This window comes from Protopterus annectens, chromosome 7.part0, assembly GCF_019279795.1.
Source record: "Protopterus annectens isolate FY-2018-M chromosome 7.part0, PAN1.0, whole genome shotgun sequence".
In the NCBI taxonomy this organism is placed as follows: Eukaryota; Metazoa; Chordata; order Ceratodontiformes; family Protopteridae; genus Protopterus; species Protopterus annectens.
In genome coordinates, this window is record NC_056739.1 from 511,763,813 (window position 1) to 511,786,635 (window position 22,823).

Sequence of the window (22,823 nt, forward strand, 5' to 3'; positions counted from 1 at the left end):
CAGAGGAAAGTCATTGAGACTTTTTACCGTGGGGGGGGCTTGCTACTTCCAGATTTGGAGGTGGAGGCACCCCATTGATTTGTTCTGAAAGTTCCCTGTGACCGAAACCTGAAGCCTTTGGAGTGTCTGTTTGACCTGAGTGGCTCTGTTGGGTACTGGAAAGGACCAATTCTTAGTAGGCCAGTGCCTACAGAACCTGGGTGGCTGCACTTGTAAGAAATCCTTTACAGTTTGCATAGATTTAACTTTGTCTTCCATCTTTTTCAAAACTTCTTCTGCCTTATTACCAAATAGACTGTCCTGTTGTAAAGGAGCATCCAACAATTTTGCTTTAACATGATCAGGCAGATTTTGCTCCTTGAGGCAAGCATGCCTTCTTAATCACAGATCCAGTTACGGCAGTCCTGCAAGAGTCCTCCAAGGAATCAAAACCACATTGCAGAGTATGCCTTCCAACTTGTTCAGCTGAATGCAATAAATCCTGTGACTCTATTTTCCACACAGTCAGAAATCAACATCATTTTCTGTGTCAGTAAGCCCATGACATGCTGCTGATATTTAAGCATATGAAATTGACAGTTTAAAGCCAGATAGCCAGGGTTGCAGACGTGTAAACCTTCTTACCCAATCTATCCAGCGCCCTGGAGGCTCCGTCAGAAGGATTTTTAGCAGTAGAAGCCTTAACACCCTTGGGACCCTGAGAAATTGTTTCAGGATCAGCAGTAGGGTTTTTAAAAAGAAACTTGTGGGAGTCAGGAACCCTGTAATATCTATCTGGCTTACTAGGAGCCAGAGGCAGAGAATCAGGAGCCATGCTGAATTCTGAGAAAACATCATCAACAATGTTAAACAGGAGGTATAGCCAAAGTCCTATGCTGAGGGAGAAGGAGGAAATCCCAAAGCCTCTTTTTGGATTCTGAAAAATCCTGACTCTCCCAATGAAAATGTTCCCTTAAGGTATGCAAAGTTTCTCCAAAAGAAAAGTCCGCAGGAGCAGCAGCAGAAGGGATGGATTCTTAAGCATCACAGTCCTCATAAGGGGGAATAGAAAATTCCTGATCAGAAGAGGAAATCAGAAGAAATGGAAACCTGATCTGAAGATTCATAATCAGTGCCTTGCCTAGGCCTCTTAGCAGGAGGGGGTTAGGAACCCCTGATCAAGGTAATTGGATTTATTTTGATCATTTGCTTTTTAGGCATAGGGGCCTGAACACGTGGCCTATGCGTCGGTTTTTTAGACATAGAAGTTGGTTTTGGCCTAGTTTTCGATGACGGCGTTGGCTTAATATACAAATCTTTAAACACCCTCAGAAGCCGGTGCCTGCTCAGCGGCTCCGGACCCATCTAAGGGAGAGCCATCCGTGGGTTCAAAACTTGAAGTGTCTCGCAGCATACCGGACTCCAAATGGGTCTCGGTAGAGGCCTGCGAATCAAAAGTAGCAGGCATCAGGGGCTGCGAAAGCGCCTCACTGAGTACCGGTGAACCGGCGACTGGCGAGAAGCTTAAGTCTGTTTTGGACCTCAACGGTCTGTCTCCGTCTTTCTTTGCGTTTTTTGTGAATTCCGGTAGTCTGACTGCTAACCAACAACATTTCTGGATAGTTAAATCTTGAGCCAAAATATTTAGAAGCAAAAATATACTGACGCTTAAGTGTGTTGGTTAAATTTAGCACAAAACCGACAGCAAGGCACGTTATTGGTCAGGGCCTAGCAAGGAATACAGCACAAATGAAAATCCTTATGAGGTATTTGCTTCCCACAAGTAATACAATTAACTTTTACTGACATCGGTAAGGAGCAAGAAAAAGTTTCCCCCAATGGGGTATTTAGCTTTAGGTTGAAGACTTCGGTTCTGAAACTCGAAAATGAAAATTTCAGGAGTCAGCCGACCGGCACTTGCGGACTACTTACGAGTACCGCGCAGCAAGAAAGACTGATTAAAATGGTGTCGGCTGCATGTTTTACACCCTTGACTACCTGATGTCATGGAAGAAGAGACAGCAACCGACGCAGGACCAAAGACTGTTATTCAGGCCGACTGAGGGCAACCTGCCAGCAGATTACCCAAATATAAGGACTACAACACTGAAACACAAAAAACGTCGGGCTTGCTACAGCTGCAAAACACATAGTTTCGGTTTTAGCTTTTTTTATAAATTTATGGTCATCTTAAAATAACTGGTTATGCATTAGCATACATTTTTATGAAGGGTGTGCAGCCTGACACTCAAATCATTTAGTCCTTTCAGTACTGGTTGGTTTGCCAGAAAAACTATTTTACCAGGAAGAGACCACCACACATATTATGCAAAAATCTACACAGCTGAAATGTAATATGGTCATGTCATAAATGCTGAAGTGCTTACAGTTTTGGAATGTAACTGTAGCAAGCTCATTTAACATTTCTGGCAAAGGGCTTGCTAAAGTTACAAACAGATCATTTCCATTTTTTTGCACTATTTGCATTCATGTATGAAGAGCTAAAGCACTCGATGTATCCAGTGTGTCAGAGAAGAGCTGTACCAAGCCCATTACAAGAAATGTAAAATGGGCTTGTTACACTTAAAACAGATCTTTTCGTTTTTTTTTTTTTTTTTTTTTAAATCCACTTGTGGTATATATAAATACAAAATCTATGTATATGTCCATGTCCATATATAGATATATCTCGGGGAGGAAGAGAAAACAATGAATCAACAGCCAGGAGGGAGTGTCCTTTCACCAAATGAAGCACATTCCATTTATTCTACACCGATGAAGTGCCACTGTCTGCGGCAACCAATGATAAGGCAAAAACTGCCTTCACAACTACAGCCATGGTAAGAAGGAAGATTAATATGGAAGGAGGACAACAGGTTTTTCCTGTTCTACCCCTACCGTTTCGAGCAGGGAGAAGAAAATCTGTGGAACAGGACATTTATAGGGGCCAGAAATGGAAAGAGGCACCAGGTCAGTTACAAACTCACACACTAAAGAAAATGTGGGGGTATGGGCAAGAGAGTCTATATGGAATATTTCCAAATAGGAACTGTCTGCAGCTGAGATTTCTTTATTAAACAGAGGTTTAAATTTTATACCTTAGACTAAAATGGACATTAGTGAATTTCTGTTATGCCTACATATGTTTACTAGAAATGTAACACTGAAACAACAATTTGGAAATGGCAATGAGGCAAGGGATGTTCAGTTTAAGAAAAAAAGTCTATGTACCAATATTGCCGCATAATCTAGAAACCTTCTTAAAAGCTTGTGAAAATGTAATTTATAGCACAGAAAACAATAGATTTTTTAGAAAAAGGAAAGTATAATTTGACAAAGAGTGAGCACAAAGTATTGTGGGACTTGCAGACTTATGATAGCATAGTTATAAGACCCGCTGACAAAGGGGGACCAGTGGTGATACTGAATGCGGACTATTATAATACAGCTATGCAAGAAATGTTCATAGGTTCATAGGTTAGTACTAGGCTAACTGCCCTTGCGAGCCATTTTAAGCCCAGCCAATTATCCCTTGTGAGACTCAAACCCTGTACCTTTTGTTTGTAAGACAAACACCTTAACCATTAGGCCACCCTCCCAAATCCAAATGTATATGCTGAAGTACCAACAACAATTGTGTTTGAAATGAGTGAACAGATTGCTAGTACCTTATATGAATGCATGTGTATGGAACTATTACGCAAATATCTTTTTAATTATTTCACTGTTGAAAATCCACTCATACCTCAAATCCATGGCCTCCCCAAGATACATAAAGACCCATATAACCCGAAATTTAGACCTATAGTAGCAGGGGCAAGATGGCTAACAGAACCCATCTCTATATACCTGGATACAAATTGAAGACAGCACTCAATGAATATGCATACGTCTTGAAAAGAGACAGAACAGTTTTTAGTGGACCTTTATGGGGCAGTGAAGCAAATGGGAACAGCAGATAATGGGATGCTGGCCACACTAGATGTAGTGTCTTTATTTACAAGTATACCCAATGACTGGGGGATAAGCATGGTGAAATCACTGTTGACAAGTCAGGGAAAGTTCTCTAATACTAACATAGACTTTCTCTGTATGTTACTAGAATTGGTATTTAAGCACAACATATTTATGTTCAATGGCATATGCTATAAGCAGTTGTCAGGGGTTGTCATGGGCACAAGTTGTGCCAACACATATGCAAACCTGGTTATCGTTAACTGGGAATATGTACGTCCGTTAGGTAATCCCCAAATAGCCTTTTATAGGCGTTTCGTAGATTTTTTATTTTTTGGAAAGGTGATGGTGAACTTAAATCCCTGTATGCATACCTAAATACTAATAGTGACTTTTTAAAGTTTACGATGAACTGTTCTGAGATGAGTTTAGACTTCCTAGACGTTACCATATACAGAGAAAATGACCAATGGTCTACAAAATTGCATAGGAAACAATGCTACAGACCATCTTTCCTACATAGAAACAGTATGCATAACCCTAAGATTTTTCCTAAAATAATCAGAGGTCAGGCAATGAGAACATCTTGCCTATGTTGTCAAGAGGAAGTGTAGAGAAATGAGTTAACTAAGCTGAGAACAGGTTTCATTAATAGGGGGTATAGTGAACATGAAATTGATAAAGTGTACCATAATGTAAACAAAGAAAGGAAAGGTAAAGCTAAGCCCTACTATGATAGGTAGTGACAGGGTAGGTATTAGGAATAGTGCATATTACCATACATTCCGATGGTTTTACCATATACAAGAAATGTCAAAAGGTTTGAAACCATCATACGACAATTGGCATATGTTGTTGTTAGATGAGGATACTACCAACATAGTGGGTGGACAACCACATTTTGCATTTAGAAATAAGAAAAATTTGAAACAGCAGCTTTGTTATCCAAGGACACCTGCTCTGATGGATAACAGTGAATGGTACCCATCGATGTGGAAAAAGTACACAGTGCATTTATATAGATGAATCAAGGTTTTTTAAGCACTCTGAAACAGGGCGTCTATGGGAGCTAAGGAATTCTGCTGAGTGCAATACTAAGAATGCAGTGTATGTAGGTCACTGCACAACATGTTTCCATTTCTAGGTTGGCAAAACTAACCGTCACCTTAGGGAATGGATAAGGGATCATCTTTACTGCACTAGAAAAGGGCAACTGTATAGTGCTTTGGCCAAGCATACATTGGATAAGGGGAATGACCATATATTTCGGTTTCAGGTTTTACACATTCCGAATGTCAGCAACAGGATGGGGGACGGTCAATATTACTGAAAATATGGAAGTAAAATGGATTTTGCGCTTGGGAGCACACAGAGGTTTGGGTTTGAATGATAGCGTTCCACTGAAGCCAGTGCTGAAATCTAGAAGGTTAAAATAAAACAAAAAATAATACTATTTTAACAAGAGAAGATGACATAAACACATGCAGGGCTTTGGATCAATAGGACAGTATTTCTTGAGCTGCTTTTAGCATAGATATCACTAAAGACAAGCATATGTTAAGATGTATGTATTAAAGCATATGTATTTACTAGGTGGACAACGTGCATTTATTAGGCAGAATATATGTATTAAGTTGTTGAGTGTATACTGCTTATATTTTTTCTATCTATGCACATACGTAGTTACTAAATGGGGAACATGAGTATATGTATTCATTAACTTTTTATGTATTTTATTTATATTTATCCACGTTTGTCTTTACATTTTGTGCATGTGGTTTTTAAACAGAGTTTTTATGACTTCAGAGATTAACTAAGGGCAAAACGTAACCATAGTAATAAATTGCTGAATGCTGAATTAACCGAGTGGTAGGATTGGTTGTTTTAGTAATGAAAGTATTTAAGTGCTGTTGCTGTTTGAATGAACTGTCTGATGAAGCAATGGTTACCATTGCGAAAGCGCTCATCATTTTGTATTAAAAAAAGATTTTACTTTGTCGTGGTTCAGCTTCTTTATTCCAGCTACCTTCCTACTGGGCACCTGTGTTTCAATGTTATACTATTTTGACCGAATTGTGTGCGTGTGTAGTAGGTATGTACCCCAGCAGCGTCACCACCACTTGCGTACCTAATGCAAAGAATACTGCCCCTGGGGCTAGGATGGAAGATTTGGATGGGCTAACCCGGTAATGCATATGATATACATTAGATCTTTCAAACATCAGTAGTAATCTGTTTGCATTTTTTCCTTTCCTGTGCAGGTTCGTCCACCTTCTGACACGGACATGGCTTCACGACCAGGAGAATGACAAGTGACAGTGTGAGTATGTGGCTATTCCTACATTCAATGGGCTGCCAGCCATGCCTCCGAAACTGAAAACCGGTACAACTTGAGCTTCCCCACATCCACTGTGAAGGTATACCAGATTGCAAGAAAAGGTATGCGTTGGAGCGGAGTACTGCCGTTGTTGGAAGAGAAGTGTTCCATCTAGCCTGAGCCCGACATTCTTGTGCTGCACATTGGAGGGAATGTCGTCATCAACCACTCAGAAGGCTATGGTTTCAAATCACAGCAATATTTGAACAGCTGCAGTCTTTGTGGCCACGTAGTCATTTTCTGTGGTCTGATATAATTCCTCGACAGATATGGAAAACTGCAAACAGTTAATGGGCAGCTCACAAGGCTAGACGTTTACAGAATGGGTTCATGCATGGCTTGATGCACAGGGTCGGTGGATCTACAATCTGCCATGAAAGCATCACTGCTGAAGATATTCAACTGCTCAGAAGGGATGGCGTTCACCTAACTGAGGAGGGCACTGCGTTGTTCTTGACAGACCTCCACAATGGCATGAGGAGGAGCCAAGCAGGATTGCTAACATGCAACTTGTGAGAAGAATTGAAAACACCCATGACCAAGTAGGGCCAGTATAGTAGGTAAAACTCTATTATGAAATGTGTTGCGTAAAATATATTTTTCTGAGTTTGGCAAATAACTGTGGTAAGGAGCTGGTAAAGATGCTGAGAAAGAACTGTTTCAGAAGAGTGCTAGCATGTACAATCTAATGTCAGTAACCATCCTGCAATACTTTTTTTATTCTACTTTTATCAGGCATGTGTACAGCTTAGATGACAGGAAGGGTTTACTAATACAGAACTTGATCCCTTGGGTCCACTGCTGAACGGACACATGTAAAGAGAAAAGGCATAGGTAAGGCAGACTGCTGACACTGAAGGAGGTCATGAGACTGCAGTGGCATCAGCTGTCTGAGTGGGTAACCAGCACAGCTATCGGACAGATCAGATGGCCTTGCCTGCCACTGAAGTCCCATGCCTGTCCTGGGTTCATTAGTGGAGTGACGGTCCTTACATTGCTTTTTCTCTTTACATGTACCCATTCAGCACTATGTTGGCTACACCAAGAATGTGTATATTTACAATCATATGTGTCTATATTGTAAAACTGCTTCTGAATGCTGTACACATGCACATATATCAGTTTTGTTAGGACTCAGGTTATGGAAATTATGATTTTTTTTTCATATTTTGGTAAATAACTTTGCAAGGGAGCATGTCAAGTGTGCCAATTAATGCCTCATTTTGAAGACAGTATTGATAGCTCCAACATGGTAAAATAATTGTGCCTGTATGTTGTACACATGTGCAGATATCAAAGTTTTTTTTTCAGTTTATGGAAATTATGAGTTTTTTCATAATTTGGTAAATAACTTTGCAAGGGAGCATCTGAATGTGCCAAGTAATACCTCATTTCGAAGACGGTATTGCTGGTTCCAACAAGTAACATAATTGTGCCTGTATGTTATACACATGTGCAGATATCAGTTTGTTTCGGACTTAGGTTATGGAAATTATGATTTTCTTTTCATATTTTGGTAAATAACTTTGCAAGGGAGCATCTGAATGTGCTAAGCAATACCTAATTTTGAAGACTGTGTTACTTCTTACAACATGGCAAAAGAACTGTGACTGTCTGTGCACTGTACACATGTACAGATCACAGTTTGTTTAGTCTTGTACGATTATGAAAATTATACATTTCCAATACTTCGCATTATTATGTCCATATCTTTGCAATAGAGCATGGTGATCAAAATGATGCATCATTTTGAAGCTGACATTCAGACGCACAACTTATACACCGATAATGTAGGCTCTTGTCTGTTACAGGTGAAGAGATTTTATGCTTTATCAATTATGAGAAATATTATATTAATCATATTTATGTGAATATCTCCATAAAGGAGCATGACACAGTAATGGTTAAGGTTTCATTTTAAAGCGGACATTCATACTAACAAATTAAATACAAATTCTGTGGGTCTACTGGTACACTGGTACACTGACCAAGGCATTCTTCTTTGCTTTTCCAAAAAGGTACAAAATATGCACAATATCAACATTCCTTGCCAAATATTTAATAATGACTTTGATATGCACTACCAACATTTACACTGTTGGAAAGGTCAGTGTCTGCTGAACAACTTTCAGGTTTACATTTTTAGTCTAGCTCTTATAGTTAAAAAAAAGTTATGAACATTTGTTTTCTGTATGGTATTAGAAATGGATTTTCTGAAAATAAGCTCAGGTTGCACTGTTGTTCCTTTGGTGGAATTAAGCAAGCAGCTTTTTCTGAGCTGCTCCGGAGTGAACGAGTTAAAGATTGAAGTTAGAAAATAATAACAGCAATTCAGTTTCAGACTTCATACCCTCCAGATAATCTATGCTACTGCAAAACCTGTTATGTCAACTTCATAAAATTTGTAGAAGCAATACTTAAAACTGTCCCTATTTTTGCGCCTTTATCCCACTTTTATTTATGGCAGATTTCTTGCTCGAACAGCTTGAGAGGTATGACTACATATTATACAGACACACACACACAATCTTGCAAAGTTTGGATTCTCGCTCAACAATAATTCAGTACTATAACTCAAGCATATTATCGCTCGTCTTTGACACTGGTTCAATTAGCTTGAACTGTGCGACTGTTTCAGAGTACCCATTCACATCAACCCCTCCCACACTGCTTATGCTGGACTAAACAAATGTAACGTTCCATTAGATCAACAAGATTTACAACAGCTATAGTTCAGCTCCTTACACTGAACTTGAGTAACTTTACATCAACTGTACCATACAAGTCCATATTCTTCCCTCTTGGGCCCCGATTGTGGCCTTACAGGGAGGAGTCCTCCTCCAGTATTACAAGCGACATAGCAATTTAAGCTCACCAAGAAAATTCTGCTTGTATTCCAGATAGATCAGAACTAGTCAAAATACTTTAGTGCTCATGTTACATCTTGTTACCGAACAGGCAAGGTACAAAAGCTCTAATTATCTTACCTGTTGGGGTGTGATGCTTTGTACAACATTCTTCACCACCCAGTTGATCATGTGTTCCTGTTCTTTGCGACGCTGCAAGTGCTGTAAAGCTATCTGGTAGTCTAAACGTTTCTTTACTTCATTGTAAACCATAAGCAGCCTCTCTCGGTAGTTGCTTTCCAAGATCATAGCTACATTATTCTGAGGGGATGGAGTTAAAAAAATGAATGGCAGATTAATCAAGAAGTTTACAAGTGACAAAAACTTTGAATAGACAAAAACAAAACTATAAAATGTAGTAGGCCTCATCTTGTAAGACATTCAAAAAAGGACACAAACCCATTATGAAACTCTCAGGCACAGTCTAGCTTCAAAAGCCATAATAAGCACATGGAGGGGAGGGTGCCCTTAACATTTTGTCCCTACATAGTCAGAGATCACTTATTCAATGGAAACGTCTAGGTTCATTACCCAGCCATCACGTCCGCATGTAACACAGACATCATGGAGTAGAAAAATTCCCAGACAGTAAGACAGCTTGCCAGGAAAAAAAAAAAAAAAAAAAGTGATGGAACTTCCTGGATGGTGCACGCAACAGCAAAAGACAGTTAAGGATTCTAACACAATGGCATCATCTAAAAGATGATACAAGAGTTATTTCACCAATCCAAACTGAGGATGGCAACCACAAACATGAGGCAACCCATATTACCCTAACAAAAACAGAAGGAAAAAAGTAAGGAATTTTCCATTTACAGAGATACCACAAAACAGTTCTCACCACAGAAACAGATCTTGTGTTTTGGGAGGGTAACATGGTAAAGCAGTGGTTATTCTGCCTTCTCTCAGTATTTAGGTGTCAGACTTGAACACTGGAGCCTGGCACTGTCATTCTTGTGGGCTTTTCTTGATACACCCAGGTCTCTATCCCCCATATTCCCCAAAAGGGTGTGCTGTTTAGGCAAACAGTTTCTACAGTGGGGCTTAGGAATTTTCTACCTAGTCTGGACTGAAAATAAACCCCCTGAACCTTTGGTTCAGGGAAAGTAAACACTTTACAACCAACAACTCCGACAATGACATACTTTAGCAACTATAAGCTTCTCCCTACTGTCCAGAGTTTCGTCATACTCAAGCGGCAAACTAAAGAGCCCCAACTAGGGCTGCAGCAGCAGTGGAAGAAAATTTGGCAGTGTTGAAGGAGGGATGGGGCAGCTCAACAGAATTAGTACTGTTAGTGGAAGCAGGATGCAGAGTACAGCATGTGTGTCCTTATTACACACATGCACATGTAATCTAAAATACACAGCCCTCAAGTCATGTGGAAAAACTGCACAGTCACATGCAAGGAAAAAAAGTTGGTAGGAAGACGTAAAGGCATACATTCATAATTACAAAAACTTACACACTACTCTGACTTTGGTCTATCTTAACAGAAAAACTATACTAGAGACAGTCAAGTGTGTGCCAACACTCACTTATCAGATCATATCTGTGCATCATACACTGTTTAAATATTTGTGCTAACATTTAAAAACATTAATCTGAAAATGAGTGCCCATATACAATCACTTTGACACCCCCCCCCAAAAAAAATGCCACCTGATATATTCCAAAAACATATTGTACCGTCTTAAAAAAACATACCCGTTTAGCATCAAACAAGTAATGACAACCCTCAGCACGCCACTGTTCCTTAGTCTCATTTTCCACAGCCTGCTGTAGCGCATTAACTGCGCCATCTTTGACTTCCTGTGCTTTAGCAACTTTTTCCTGCAAGGAGAAAAATATGAGTTACAAAAATGAACAAGCCAAAAACAGCAACAAACAAAATACTGCAGAATTCATAAAACATTTGCACATTGTTTAGAATAATTTCAGTTTACAAACAAGTACATAACATATGAACAGAAATAGAAGCCATCACAATTACAATACACAAATAAGATAAAAAGCTCATTTTTGTACTAAAAGAAACTATGACAATATGTTCAAGATATAAAGCACTAGAATGATAATTTACAGCATATTCACATCTGAAGGATCCAATATGTCTGTGAAATTATACATAAATGAACTCTTCATGCATTACATTTCGTAAGCACAAGCAGATGAGATGCACACGAACCACCATCCAGGAACTTGCATCTGGATTAGGCATAGCATGTAGCAAAAATGCTGACATTTTTTTTTATAGATTATCTATCATTAACATCTCAGCAACTAATACATACATCCCAAGGTTCATAAAATATGTACCATTTTTATAAAAAAAAACAGTAGCACACAATTCACTGCATTTTTGCATGTGATCAAGGAAAACTAAGTGAAGTTGGCTTTACTGTAATAGTACCACTTGTGTTGAACACCTCTTAACATCACTGTGCGTCAGTGTACTTTATGTAGACTAAAAAAGATCCCAGCTTTCTCATTCTGGTGTAAATTAGAAAGAACCATTCTATCCTTTTATCAAAACTAGAACACCCACCAAGTGGTTAACATCACAAAAACTAGTTGGAAGGTTTGTTTTCAGAATGATCTCACACCTCAACAATTAGAAAAAGTAACGACAGTGTGCCAAATATACTTTCTTCCTTACTTGATTTAATTTGTCAGCAAACGCAGCTACTTGGGCCCCATACTTCTTAACACCATAAATCAGGACAGTGAGCACGGATGCAGCTACAACAGTTTCATGATTGATTACATAAATTTCCTTTGACAAGAGGTACAGCAGAAGACCAGTGCCAAACATGTAGGGCCCTAGAGAAAAGTTAAAAACAGTACACATTTAACAAAACTAGGTTAGTGAAAACGTAACCAATACGAACAGTGAAAAAAAACAGAACTCCAAAATAAAGTGGGTGGGTATGCATGTTTAGTCAGAGAATTCAGACATTTACTGACGTTGCTTGTACCACATCTGATTAATAGCTTAGCAATCTGTAGGGCTGATCAACAGGGTCTGTGCGTGTGGAAGGGGTACCTAAACATATATACAGTGTATTATTTAGTGTAGGTATCGTATGCAAATACAATGTACATCTACATATATTGCTGTCTTATTAAAAAAAAACGTGTACAAATATGCACATAAAAACACATGCGTATTAGTTGTATACAAGGGTAACTATTTTGAATATTTAACACTAACTCACCTTACATATGATAAGTCACTGAAAAACTAAAATCACTGCAGTGGACAAGTACACTGTTACCATTCTATGTTAAAAATTCCTACAAACAGAAGCATTTATAGCACAAATTTCAGATGGGGTTACACCAATATAAACATAATGCATTGGGAACACAATCTATCTACCTACAGTGGCACACTCTACGGATGCAAAGGGAAAAAGCCCCAACAACCAGATGATCTGCATCCAAGCAGCAGCAGCACAGAATGCTAGAACATTCTTGTGGAAGAGGGTGGCTCAACATTAATGCCAGTGTAGGGAAGTTAAACATCCTAGTGTAAGGAAGGTGGCTCAACACTGTCAATGTAGGAGTGTACCTAGCAGCATAAGATTTGCTAGGTGTCTCAATGCTGCATGGAAGTCTGCAAAAGCCCTCCCAGGCAGTAGAATATAGCCCAAGTCAAAACTATTGCATGGAAGGGTTAGGCCGGATAATTTTAGAGGAATGCCTTCATTCCGGCCAGACTATTCCAATTCCTTGCTCCCAACTTCTAGGAATGAATGGGTGGGCAAGACTCATCTTTGGTAGGAAAACATGGGTCATAGGGCTCAAATGAGGGAAACTGGTGGTAGGTTGAGAAACCAGTGGGCAGAGTCAAAATACATACCTCTACAACAGGATGCAGATCAGAAAAAGTTAATTTTTTGGCAGAAAAGGCACAACGAAGGATATTAACTTCCATGACGGAAGGCTATGCAATGTTATTAACTGTTAGGCTAAGTGCAGTCAAGAATCAGTTCTAAAACCAAAAGTACTGGTTAACAAGATTCATGGTCATGCAAAACAATCTCCCATCACAGTGCTTCTTCTGTGGACATTGCTTCCATAGCACAGCAGATTGCAATGAGGATTTAATTAGTAGAAAGAATTATGTACTTACCAACACTAGGCATCTGTGTTGTCCATGTTCATTCTTCACTGATGGGTCTCGGATCAGACTCAATGCTTTTCCAAGACTTAAAGATCCAAGTCTCGAGCTCCTTCCTCTTCCCATAATGCACCATACCTTCCCCAACTCCTCGGATAGATTTTAATGCCCTGTAACTCAAGAGATTGTACAACAGGACAGAGAAGAGAGGTTTGGAGCTCAAACCTAGAACCCATGGGTTCCAATTTTCTTCCAAGTACTTCTCAAAGACACCAGTCTGAGGGATGTGAAGAATTAAAATTTTCAACACAGATACGTAGTTATATATAGTAAGTACATAACTTTTAAATCTGATTGTGTCCTTTTTATTCTCTCTCACAGATGGGTCAGAGTCTCCAGCTACATAACTCCTGTGCAGCCCTTAAGGAAGGATGTGCCAGAGCACAGTCAAGCCAAAGCATGCCCTGCTCCTAGAAACCTGTCCAATTTATAACATGTGACAAAGAGGCAAGTCTTAAGACCAAGTGGCTGCAGCACAAATTTCATCAACTGAGGCTCTAGAAGAAAAAGCAGATGAGGTAGCCATAGACTTGGTGGAATGGGCTTTGGGAAGTAGAGGAAATTCAATATTTTTTTTTTTGAGAATAAAATGAAGGAAATACAATTTGTAATACATTTAGCTAAAGTAATTTTTGAAATTGCCAGACGTGAACAGTTTGAGAAAGAAAAACAGCTAATCAGATTTCCTATACCTTTTTGTTCTGTGGCAGTAGAAATGTAGTTGAATGTGAACATCTAGGAGATGCAAAACATATTCCTCTGTTTGAAAATTTGGGGAAGAAAACTGACAAATGAATTGATTAGTTAACGTTCGATTCCGTGGCTACCTAAGGGTATCCTTAAGAAAGTACAGTTGTGTACACTTATCATAAATGTAGATGTTAGACTGTATTCACTGTTGCAGTTATTACATTTGTGTTATCTACTTGCAGGTAGTCCTCAGTCGGCCTGATTAACAAAGTCTTGGGTCCTGCGTCAGTTGCTGTCCCTTCTTCCAGGATGTCAGGTCGTCAGGTGTATAAAACATGCAGCCAACACCATTACATCAATTTTTCTTGCCCCAGATGTCAGATGCCCCCCTAATGGGAAGCAATTAATTAAATAAAAAGTACAAAGATATACCTCCAACGAAAAAGCAAATACACCAAAAAGGCTTTTAAGCGTAGTAAGGAAAGTAGAGGTATAGCCAAAAGAAGTTAGGGGGCTGGAGGGAGGGTAACCAGGACTGCAACAGTGAACACACTCGAACATCTACATCTTTTCTAAGTGTACACAACTGTACTATGTTCTTCGTGTTTCACTGTTGCAGTCATTACATTTGGGTAGATTCCCAAAGCTATGGTTGGGAGGAGGAATTTAGATAGCATTAGGGCCAGCTATAAGGCCCTGCAAGACTGCAGTGGCAAAGCCAGCTCTGGGATTTATAAAAAAAATTGGTAAATGACAATGCTTGGTGAAACTATGTACAGAACTCCAGGTAGCAGCTTCTAGGATGTCCCTGGTAGGGATGCCTCGGAGAAATGCTGTGGATGTAGATGCGGCCCTGGTGGAGTGAGGTCTGATCCACTGGGGATAAGTTTTCCCTGGTGCATATAGCAGAATTAATGCAAGGGCTTATCCATTTAGAAATGGTTTGCTTTGAAATAGCCTTCCTCTCTGATCTGCAGCAAATGTCACCAGCAGTTGTTCAGATTTCCTTTGAGAATTAGTCCTGTCCAAGTAGAATCTGTGCACATTTAAGGAATGCAGTATCTGTTCCCCTTTATTCTGTGGATTGGGAAAGAAGGTTGGCAAATGAATGGACTGATTAAGAGAGCCACACTAGATACCACCTTGGGCATGAAGGATGGATTGGTTCGGAGGGACACTCGGTCCGCATGAAAGATGATGAAAGGCTCCACTGCCATAAGGGCCTGTAATTCAGATATCCTTCTAGCTGAAGTGATTACTAAAAGGAAATCTGTTTTCCAAGAAAGAAATTTCAAGTCTGCAGTAGCAGCTGGCTTGAAAGGAGGTAGAGTGAGTTTCTCCAAGACAAAGTTAAAGGTCCCAGGCTGGGGTTGGAGCTCTCCTGGGTGGTCTCAAAATTTTTGGCCCCTCTGAGGAACTGCTTGAGCAGTGGAGGAGAGAAGAGGGGAGGCTCTGTGTTATAATGAGCTGAAATGGCTGAGGCGTGGATTTTAATGGAGGAAAAAGACAGGCCCTTGTGAAGCATCTCAGTTAAGTATTGTAAAATCTGAGGTAAATTGGGCGCTGCTGTGCTCATCCCTTGAGACTGGTTCCAGGCACAGAATATTTTCCATTTTTCAGAGTACTAGGCCTCCTTGCCTCTTAAATGATATCCATCACAGGTTTGCTGAGGGATGATAAAGGAGAAATTAAGTAATTAGCCAGGCTGGAAGTTTCAGTGTTAGAAGCTGAGGGTTCAGAATCTGGTTCTCCTGCGGAGACAGCAGGGAAGGAGTCTGAGGCAGGTGCCATGGAGATAACTGTGACACACTGCGCAGGAGGGGGTACCAGTGTTGGCGCGGCCAGGCTGGAGCAATCAAAATCATCCTTGGTTTGTCTGGTTTGATTTTTAGTAGTACTTTGGAGAGCAGAGGCAGAGGGGGGAAGGCATAGACTGATGTTTTTTTCTAGCTGAAGGACAGAGCATCCACTTTCCAGGCTTGCTTGTGGGGAGTCCTTGTGCAAAATTTGTCCAATTGGTGGTTCTGGGGAGATGCAAACAAGTCTATATCTGGGCTCCCCATTTGCTTGTCAACATGTTGAAAATCCTTGGTCCCAGTTTCCACTTGTGTGGGTCCATGAGGTTTCTGCTTAGTCCGTCTGCCAGTGTATTTAAATTTTCCTGGCAGGAATTGAGCTTGTTGGTGCACTTGGTAGCTCAAGGCTGTGTTCCACAAAGCCATGGCTAGTCTGCAGAGGAGGCGAGAATGTGTACCCCTCTGCTTGTTTATGTACCACATAACAGTGGTGTTGTCTGTCTTTACCATTAGTTGTCCTGGAAGAATGTGGTCCTTGAAGGCTGTCAGAGCATTCTGTACAGCTAACATTTCTTTTTGATTGATATGCAGGTGCATTTGACTTGGGTTCCATTTGCCCTGAATGCACTTCCCCACCAGGTGAGCCCCTCATGCATAGTCTGATGCATCTGTTAGGGTTTGGGCAGCAGGGGGTGGTGTGAAAGGTAGTCCCTTGTTTTGGTGGCAGGCCTCTGCCCACCAAAGGAACTCTAGGTGTAGGCAAGACATGATAGGAAGCATTGGTTCTAGGTCTTGAGAATGTTTGGCACCATAGGCTTTTTAGATACCACTGTAGTTTCCTCATATGCAGTCTTGCATATGGAATTAGAAGAATGCAGGAGGCCATGGCTTGCAGTATTTGTCTTGCAGATAGCAGGGTTTTCGTGGCCACTTGTTTGAAGTAGGTCGTCAAATGAATTTGCTTTTCTGGTGTGAGGTAAGCCATCTGGGAAGTTGTATTCAAGCTTGCTCCCAGGAATATAAATTTGTTGACAGGGTACCAGGTGTAATTTCTTTTCATTTATGGTGTACCCCAGACAAGTTAGAACCCTTTTTACAAAGGCCAGATGATTCAAAAGTATGTCTAATTCAGGCAGAAAGCCAGGACAATCATCCAGGTATGGGTATATTTGAATATTTCTTTGCCTGCAAAATGCAATAACTGGAGTTAGGCACTTTGTGAATACCCTGGGCGCAGTAGATAAGCCAAAGGGCAGTGCAGAGAACTGATAGTGTGTGTAGCCTGCTTTAAACATAGGTATCGTCTGCAAGATACCCTCACTGGGATGTGTAGGTATGCTTCTTTTAAATCTAGTGTTGCCAACCAGGCATCTTTGCCTAGCATAGGAAGTAATTGGTGAAGAGTCAGCATCTTGAATTTTGGAATCTCCAAAAAAGGTAAGTAGACAGGTCCAGGATTGGATGCCACGAATTGTCTTTTCTGGGTACCAGGAAAAGTCTTAAGTAGAAACATTGCCCCTTTTCCTCTTCTGGTACCAGTTGAATAGCCTCCATGCTTAAGAGAGAAGGTACTTGTTTTGGGCCTCTGCCCACTGATTTGGGGATAGGTCCGGCCACCCACTTGGTGTTGGCAACATGTGGAAGTGAAATCTGTATCTGGGAAACTATATTTCAAACCCATTTGTCCTGGATAAGGAGCTCCCAATTCTTTGCATGAAGAGCAATCATTCCCCCCCAAAGGGGCAGTCAGTTGACAAGTGCTTGGAAATTTTAAAAGGAAGTCATTGAGACAGTTTACCATTGGGGGGGGTCTTATTATTCCTAGATTTGGAAGTGGAGGCCCCCCACTGCTTAGTTCTGAGAGTCCCCTGGGACTGAAACCTGCGGTTTTTGCTGTGTCTGGGTTTGGCTTGAGAAGACCTGGAAGGGGCTGTAAAGGACCACTTCTTAGAGGGCCAGTGCCTACTAAATCTAGGAGGCTGAAATTGTAAAAAAATCTTTAAAGTTAAATCTATGCAGACTGTTATCTTCCATCTTTTTTAGAACTTCCTCAGCCTAGGTGGTCCTGATTTAAAGGAGTATCCAACAATTTAGCTTTAACATGATCAGGCAAAGACTGCTCCTTAAGCCAAGCATGCCTTCTGAGCACAGATCCAGTAACAGCAGCCCTGCAAGAGGCCTCTAATGAATCAAAACCACATTGCAAAGTAAGTTTTCCAACTTGTTCGGCAGAATGCATTAAATCCTGTAATTCTTTATTTTCCACACAGTCAGGAATCAAACATTATTTTCTGTTTAAGCAGTCCAATAACATGTTACCAATACTTTAACATATGAAACTGGCAGTTTAAAGCCCTAATGGCCAAGGCTGCAGAAGTGTAAACCTTCTTACTCCATCTATCCAGCTCCCTGGAGTCTCTATCAGAAGGGATAGGATTTTTAGCAGCAGAAGCCTTAATGCCCTTGGGCCCCTGTGAAATAGTCTCTGGCTCTGCAATTGGATTTTTGAAAATGAACTGGTGGGAATCAGGACCCTGTAGTATCTCTCAGGTTTTCTGGGAGCAAGAGGCAGGGAATCAGGGGCCAAACTAGATTCCAGAAAAGCATCAACAATGTCTGTACAGGAGGAACAGCTAAAGGCCTATGCTGAGGTAGAAGGAAATTGCTAAGCCTCTTTTTTGAATCAGAAAAATCCTGGCTTTCCCAGTGGAAATTCTCCCTTAGAGTGTGTAAGGTTTCCCCAAAAGAAAAATCCTCAGGAGGGGAAGCAGAGGGAAGAGAGTCCTCTGCATCAGAATCTTCACAAGTAGGTAAGGGCAAATCCAGATCAGAAGAATCAGAAAAAACAGAATCCTGATCAGAAGATTCATAATCAACTTCTGTCCTAGGCCTCTTAGAAGGGGGGTTGGCTACCCCCGATAGATATGAGATCTTCAGCCATTCTTATTTGTTTTTTAGGCATAGAGGCCCGAGCATGTGGCCTGAGCATTGTTTTTTAGACATGGCTCAAGATTTAGGCCTAAGTAAAGGAGGAGGAGTCAATTTAATATGCAAGTCCATAGGCCTGAATACACCCTCAGAAGCCGGTGCCTACACAGCGGCTCCGGACCCATCCAAGGTAGAGACATCTATGGGTTCCATAGCTGAAGCATCGCGCAGCATACCGGATCCGAATGGGTCTCAGTAGAGGCCTGCGAATCAGAAATAGCGGGTATCAGGGGCTGCAAAAGTGCCTCACTGAGTACCGGCGAACTGGCGACTGGCTTAGAAGCGTCGTCGGCAGTTTTGGACCTCAGCGGCCTGTCTTTATCTTTGCGTTTTTTTCAGAATCCCGGAAGTCGGATGGCTTACCGACATTTCTGAATCGAGAACCGAAATATTTAGAGGCGAATATATACAGACGACAGATAGTGAGCTGATTAAATAAAGCACAAAACCGACAGCAAGGTACATCGTGGTCAGGGACTAGGCAAGGAATATAGTACGAATGAAAATCTTTGAGGCATTTGCTTTCCACACGTAATGCAACTTTTACTGACATTGGTAAGGAGCAAGAAAAAAAGTTTCCCCAACGGGGTAGTTAGCTTTAGTTGAAAACCTAGGTTGTGAAACTCTAAAACAAAAATTTCAGGAATCTGCCGACTGGCACTTACGAACTGCTTCTGCTTCGGGCACCGCACGGCAAGAAAGACTGATGTAATGGCATCGGCTGCATGTTTTATACCCCTGACGACATGGAAGAAGGGACAGCAACTGACGCAGGACCCCAAGACTTTGTTAATTAGGCCGACTGAGGGCTACCTGCAAGCAGATAACCCAAATGTAATGACTGCAACAGTGAAACACGAAGAACATCAAATCCTTCCCTTATTCCCATCTTTATGAAAAATGATGCAAGGAGATTTGGCTATCAAAGCTTGAAGCTCCAATAATCTCTTAGCAGAAGTAATAGCTGCTAGAAAGAATCAGCTGGTTCAAAAAGCTTCTGGGTTAGTACCAACACAAGACCCCAAAGAGGGAGAAGGCTCTTTTATTGGATGCCTAAGAAAAAAATAACCTTCATGAAAGCTTTACATAATCTGGAAGCAGGACAAAAAAGAAGAAAGGATCTCTTTCCAGCATAAAAACTGGATACGACAGCCAGTTGAAGTTTGATAGTAGAGAAACTGGCACCTTCTTCAAAAAAAATTACTAAGAAAAAGAAGAAAGGAAAAAGTGGGTGCAAAAAAGAAGGAAAAAGTGGATGCTGATCCTCCTTTTGAAGCCCAAATAGAAAATAGTTTCAATTTGCTGCTATAGATCTTTTTAGTAAAAGTCCTCGGAGGCCAGGATTATGTTACGATGGGGGGGGGGGGTGCGGCGGACTGGACTTTCTTACAATTACTGGAAGTGAAGAAACCATGCAGTCAATTTCAGGGTGTGGACATGGTGGGCCTGGATGACTGACCTGAGTTACGAAATCCTGTTTGGGGTACAGTATCCAAGGTGGATACTTGAGCCGAGACGGGGAACCATACCTAATGAAGTGAGAATGGGGCTGTGACAAAAGAAGGTATATAGTCAAGCACAGCTAGCTGGAAATTTGTAAATAATTATATGTCATTTGTGAATATCAAACTAATTTATACAAGATGCTGGTGATACAAATGTATTAGAACTGTGTGTCATGTGTATATCAAACTGCTTTGTACAGATGTTTGTGTTGAAAAGTTATTTGTAAAGTGTTTGTGCTTAAAATGTATCCAAAGTGTGCTCTACTGGAAGAGGACAGAAATATACATGCACTATATATTAGAGGAAACTGGAGGGTTAATCTCGGCCCAGCAAACTTTTGAAAAATATCTCACTTCATAGGTTAGGCCATAAAGATATTTCAATGCAGCCAGACACAGGTCTGTACTAGGAATCTTTCTGTATTACCTCTAAGGTGAACTAATTGCTACTTTGGAAGAATGAAAAAAAAATTCAATTTTGTTTTCGATTTCCAGCACCTACCAAAGATCTCAGCAAAAGCCCTTGTCTGGGTATTTTTAAAGGTAGATGCTAAAATGCTGTTACCTTCCAGCAGTGAGGGGTTTGCCTGGGAACTAGAAGTCAGAGGACCAGAAATAATGTCATTCTGCAAGCTATCCCAGCAGCTATATTTTAGATATTTACAATAGTCAGTTTGGATATTATTTTTCTTTCTTTGAGATAGTCCTTCAATGCTGTTTTAAGTATTTCCTGTGATTTTGAACTCTGATGTCACTGTGAAAATACATTTAGTACGTGGCTGATCTGTGTAGAGATATTTAAGTTTTGAGAGTACCTGCACATTTGGTGACACTGTGTGGGCCACTCCTAACTTCCTTGCTCGTGGTCAAACTACCATTTGTATTAATGTTACACAGCAAGACTGGACACACTTTAAGGGCCTTAAAGTAGCTAATATGGAGTGACTGGCGACAGTGGCAACTAACGTATAGTCTGGGTAGAAGGGAGCATAGCTAGTAAACTTTTCTAGCCTTTCCCAGGTGTGTGTGTGTCTGTGTGTGCGCGAGCGAGAGTGCATGTGCTACTTGGGCAAGGACACTAAGCACTGTTTGGACAGAGGGTGCTGTAGGTCTTGGCTTGGTCATTCAGATGAGATCTGAACTCCACAGCTGTGCCAGTGGGGAGTCTTCCTGGGGATATGGAGCAAGAGGGAAAAACCAGCTCTGGACTGACTGTGGTCTCAGTGTTCTTAAGGGAAATTGCACTTTGAGCAGAGAGATGCATATGGAAATAGTGTGGGAGTGTGTGTATACCTGTTATCCCGTCAGTGAACGTCCCCCCACAGATGCCAGTGGTTAGGATTGAGGCTCCTTGACTACTGGTCCAGTGGTGGTTTGTCACAGGGGCAATGAGGATTACTGAGCTTTCAACCTGCTGGCTTTCTGTAGAAATTTGGGGATCAGTAGGAGAGAAAGATTAGCATAAAAGGAAACCTGGGGCCCAATTGTGGACAAGAGCATCCCCTGCTGACCCCTCCCCTTTGAGGGGGAATCAAAACAAAATACTTGTAGCACTTGTAGTTCAGGGGAGAGGCAAAATGGTTGCAACAAGGTTGGCCCCAACAGATGAAAATCTTGTTTGCTACTGACCAGTTGAGGGACCACTCCTGAGGAGTCAGAATGGACCTGCTGAGTCTGTCCTCTAGAGTGCTGGCTTTCCCTGCAATGTGTGTTCATAGGTAGGTACTAGGCTATTGGCCCGAGGGCCTAGCCAACAAGGTTCCCTGGCTTACGCCACCCAAGAAAGTTATTTTCCTGCGCCACTGTCTAGCAGAGACACAGGAAATACACCCCAGAGATCACTTCTATTTCCCATCCACTCAAGATTTTTCTTGAAGAGTGCTAATGAAAACCTTTGCCTGACATAGATGGGTAGCCTGTTCCAGAGTATGGGAAATCTCTGGGACAGGAATCTATGCCTCCAGCATGTCCTGTTTATTGTGGTGATAAGGTTTAGGTCCCTAGACCACGTAGCTCTGAGGGATTGGGATTTCTTTAGGTGTAGCATGTCCAATAGCTCTGGGTATGACATAGCTTTATACGTTAGGCAGAGATCACCTCGGAGTAGGCGATATGCTACGGAGTAAAGCTGGAGTTTTTTTTGAGACCGTCAGTGTAGGGCATCTGTTTGAGGCCAGTAATCCTCTCTGTGAGGTACTTCTGTGGCCTTTCCAGCTGCTGCAGATGTCTTGTGAAGTACATTCCAAAAGGGGTGTTGTACTCTATAATGGGTCTAATGAGTATTGAGTAGAGGGGGAACAATGACCTCTTTTCCTGGATGAGAACCCTTTTATGATGAGGTGTGCCATGTAGAAGGACTTCCTGACTACTGTGGTGATGTTGATTATCAAAGGACAGACTACTGTCCACCTGGGTCCCAAGGTCTCCATCACACATTCAATG

At 41.2% G+C, this 22,823-nt stretch overlaps 1 protein-coding gene across 1 annotated transcript in view; it reads right to left on the reverse strand.

Moving 5' to 3' along the window:
* ATP5PB (ATP synthase peripheral stalk-membrane subunit b) overlaps positions 1-22,823 on the reverse strand; it is a 54,424-nt gene that overhangs the window by 10,056 nt on the left and 21,545 nt on the right. Inside the window, exons 4-6 of the mRNA XM_044077112.1 lie at positions 11,876-12,039; positions 10,924-11,049; positions 9,298-9,477 (exon numbers count right to left, since the gene is read on the reverse strand). Of these exons, the coding sequence (XP_043933047.1) occupies positions 9,298-9,477; positions 10,924-11,049; positions 11,876-12,039 (470 nt within the window). The remainder of the gene's footprint in view (positions 1-9,297; positions 9,478-10,923; positions 11,050-11,875; positions 12,040-22,823) is intronic.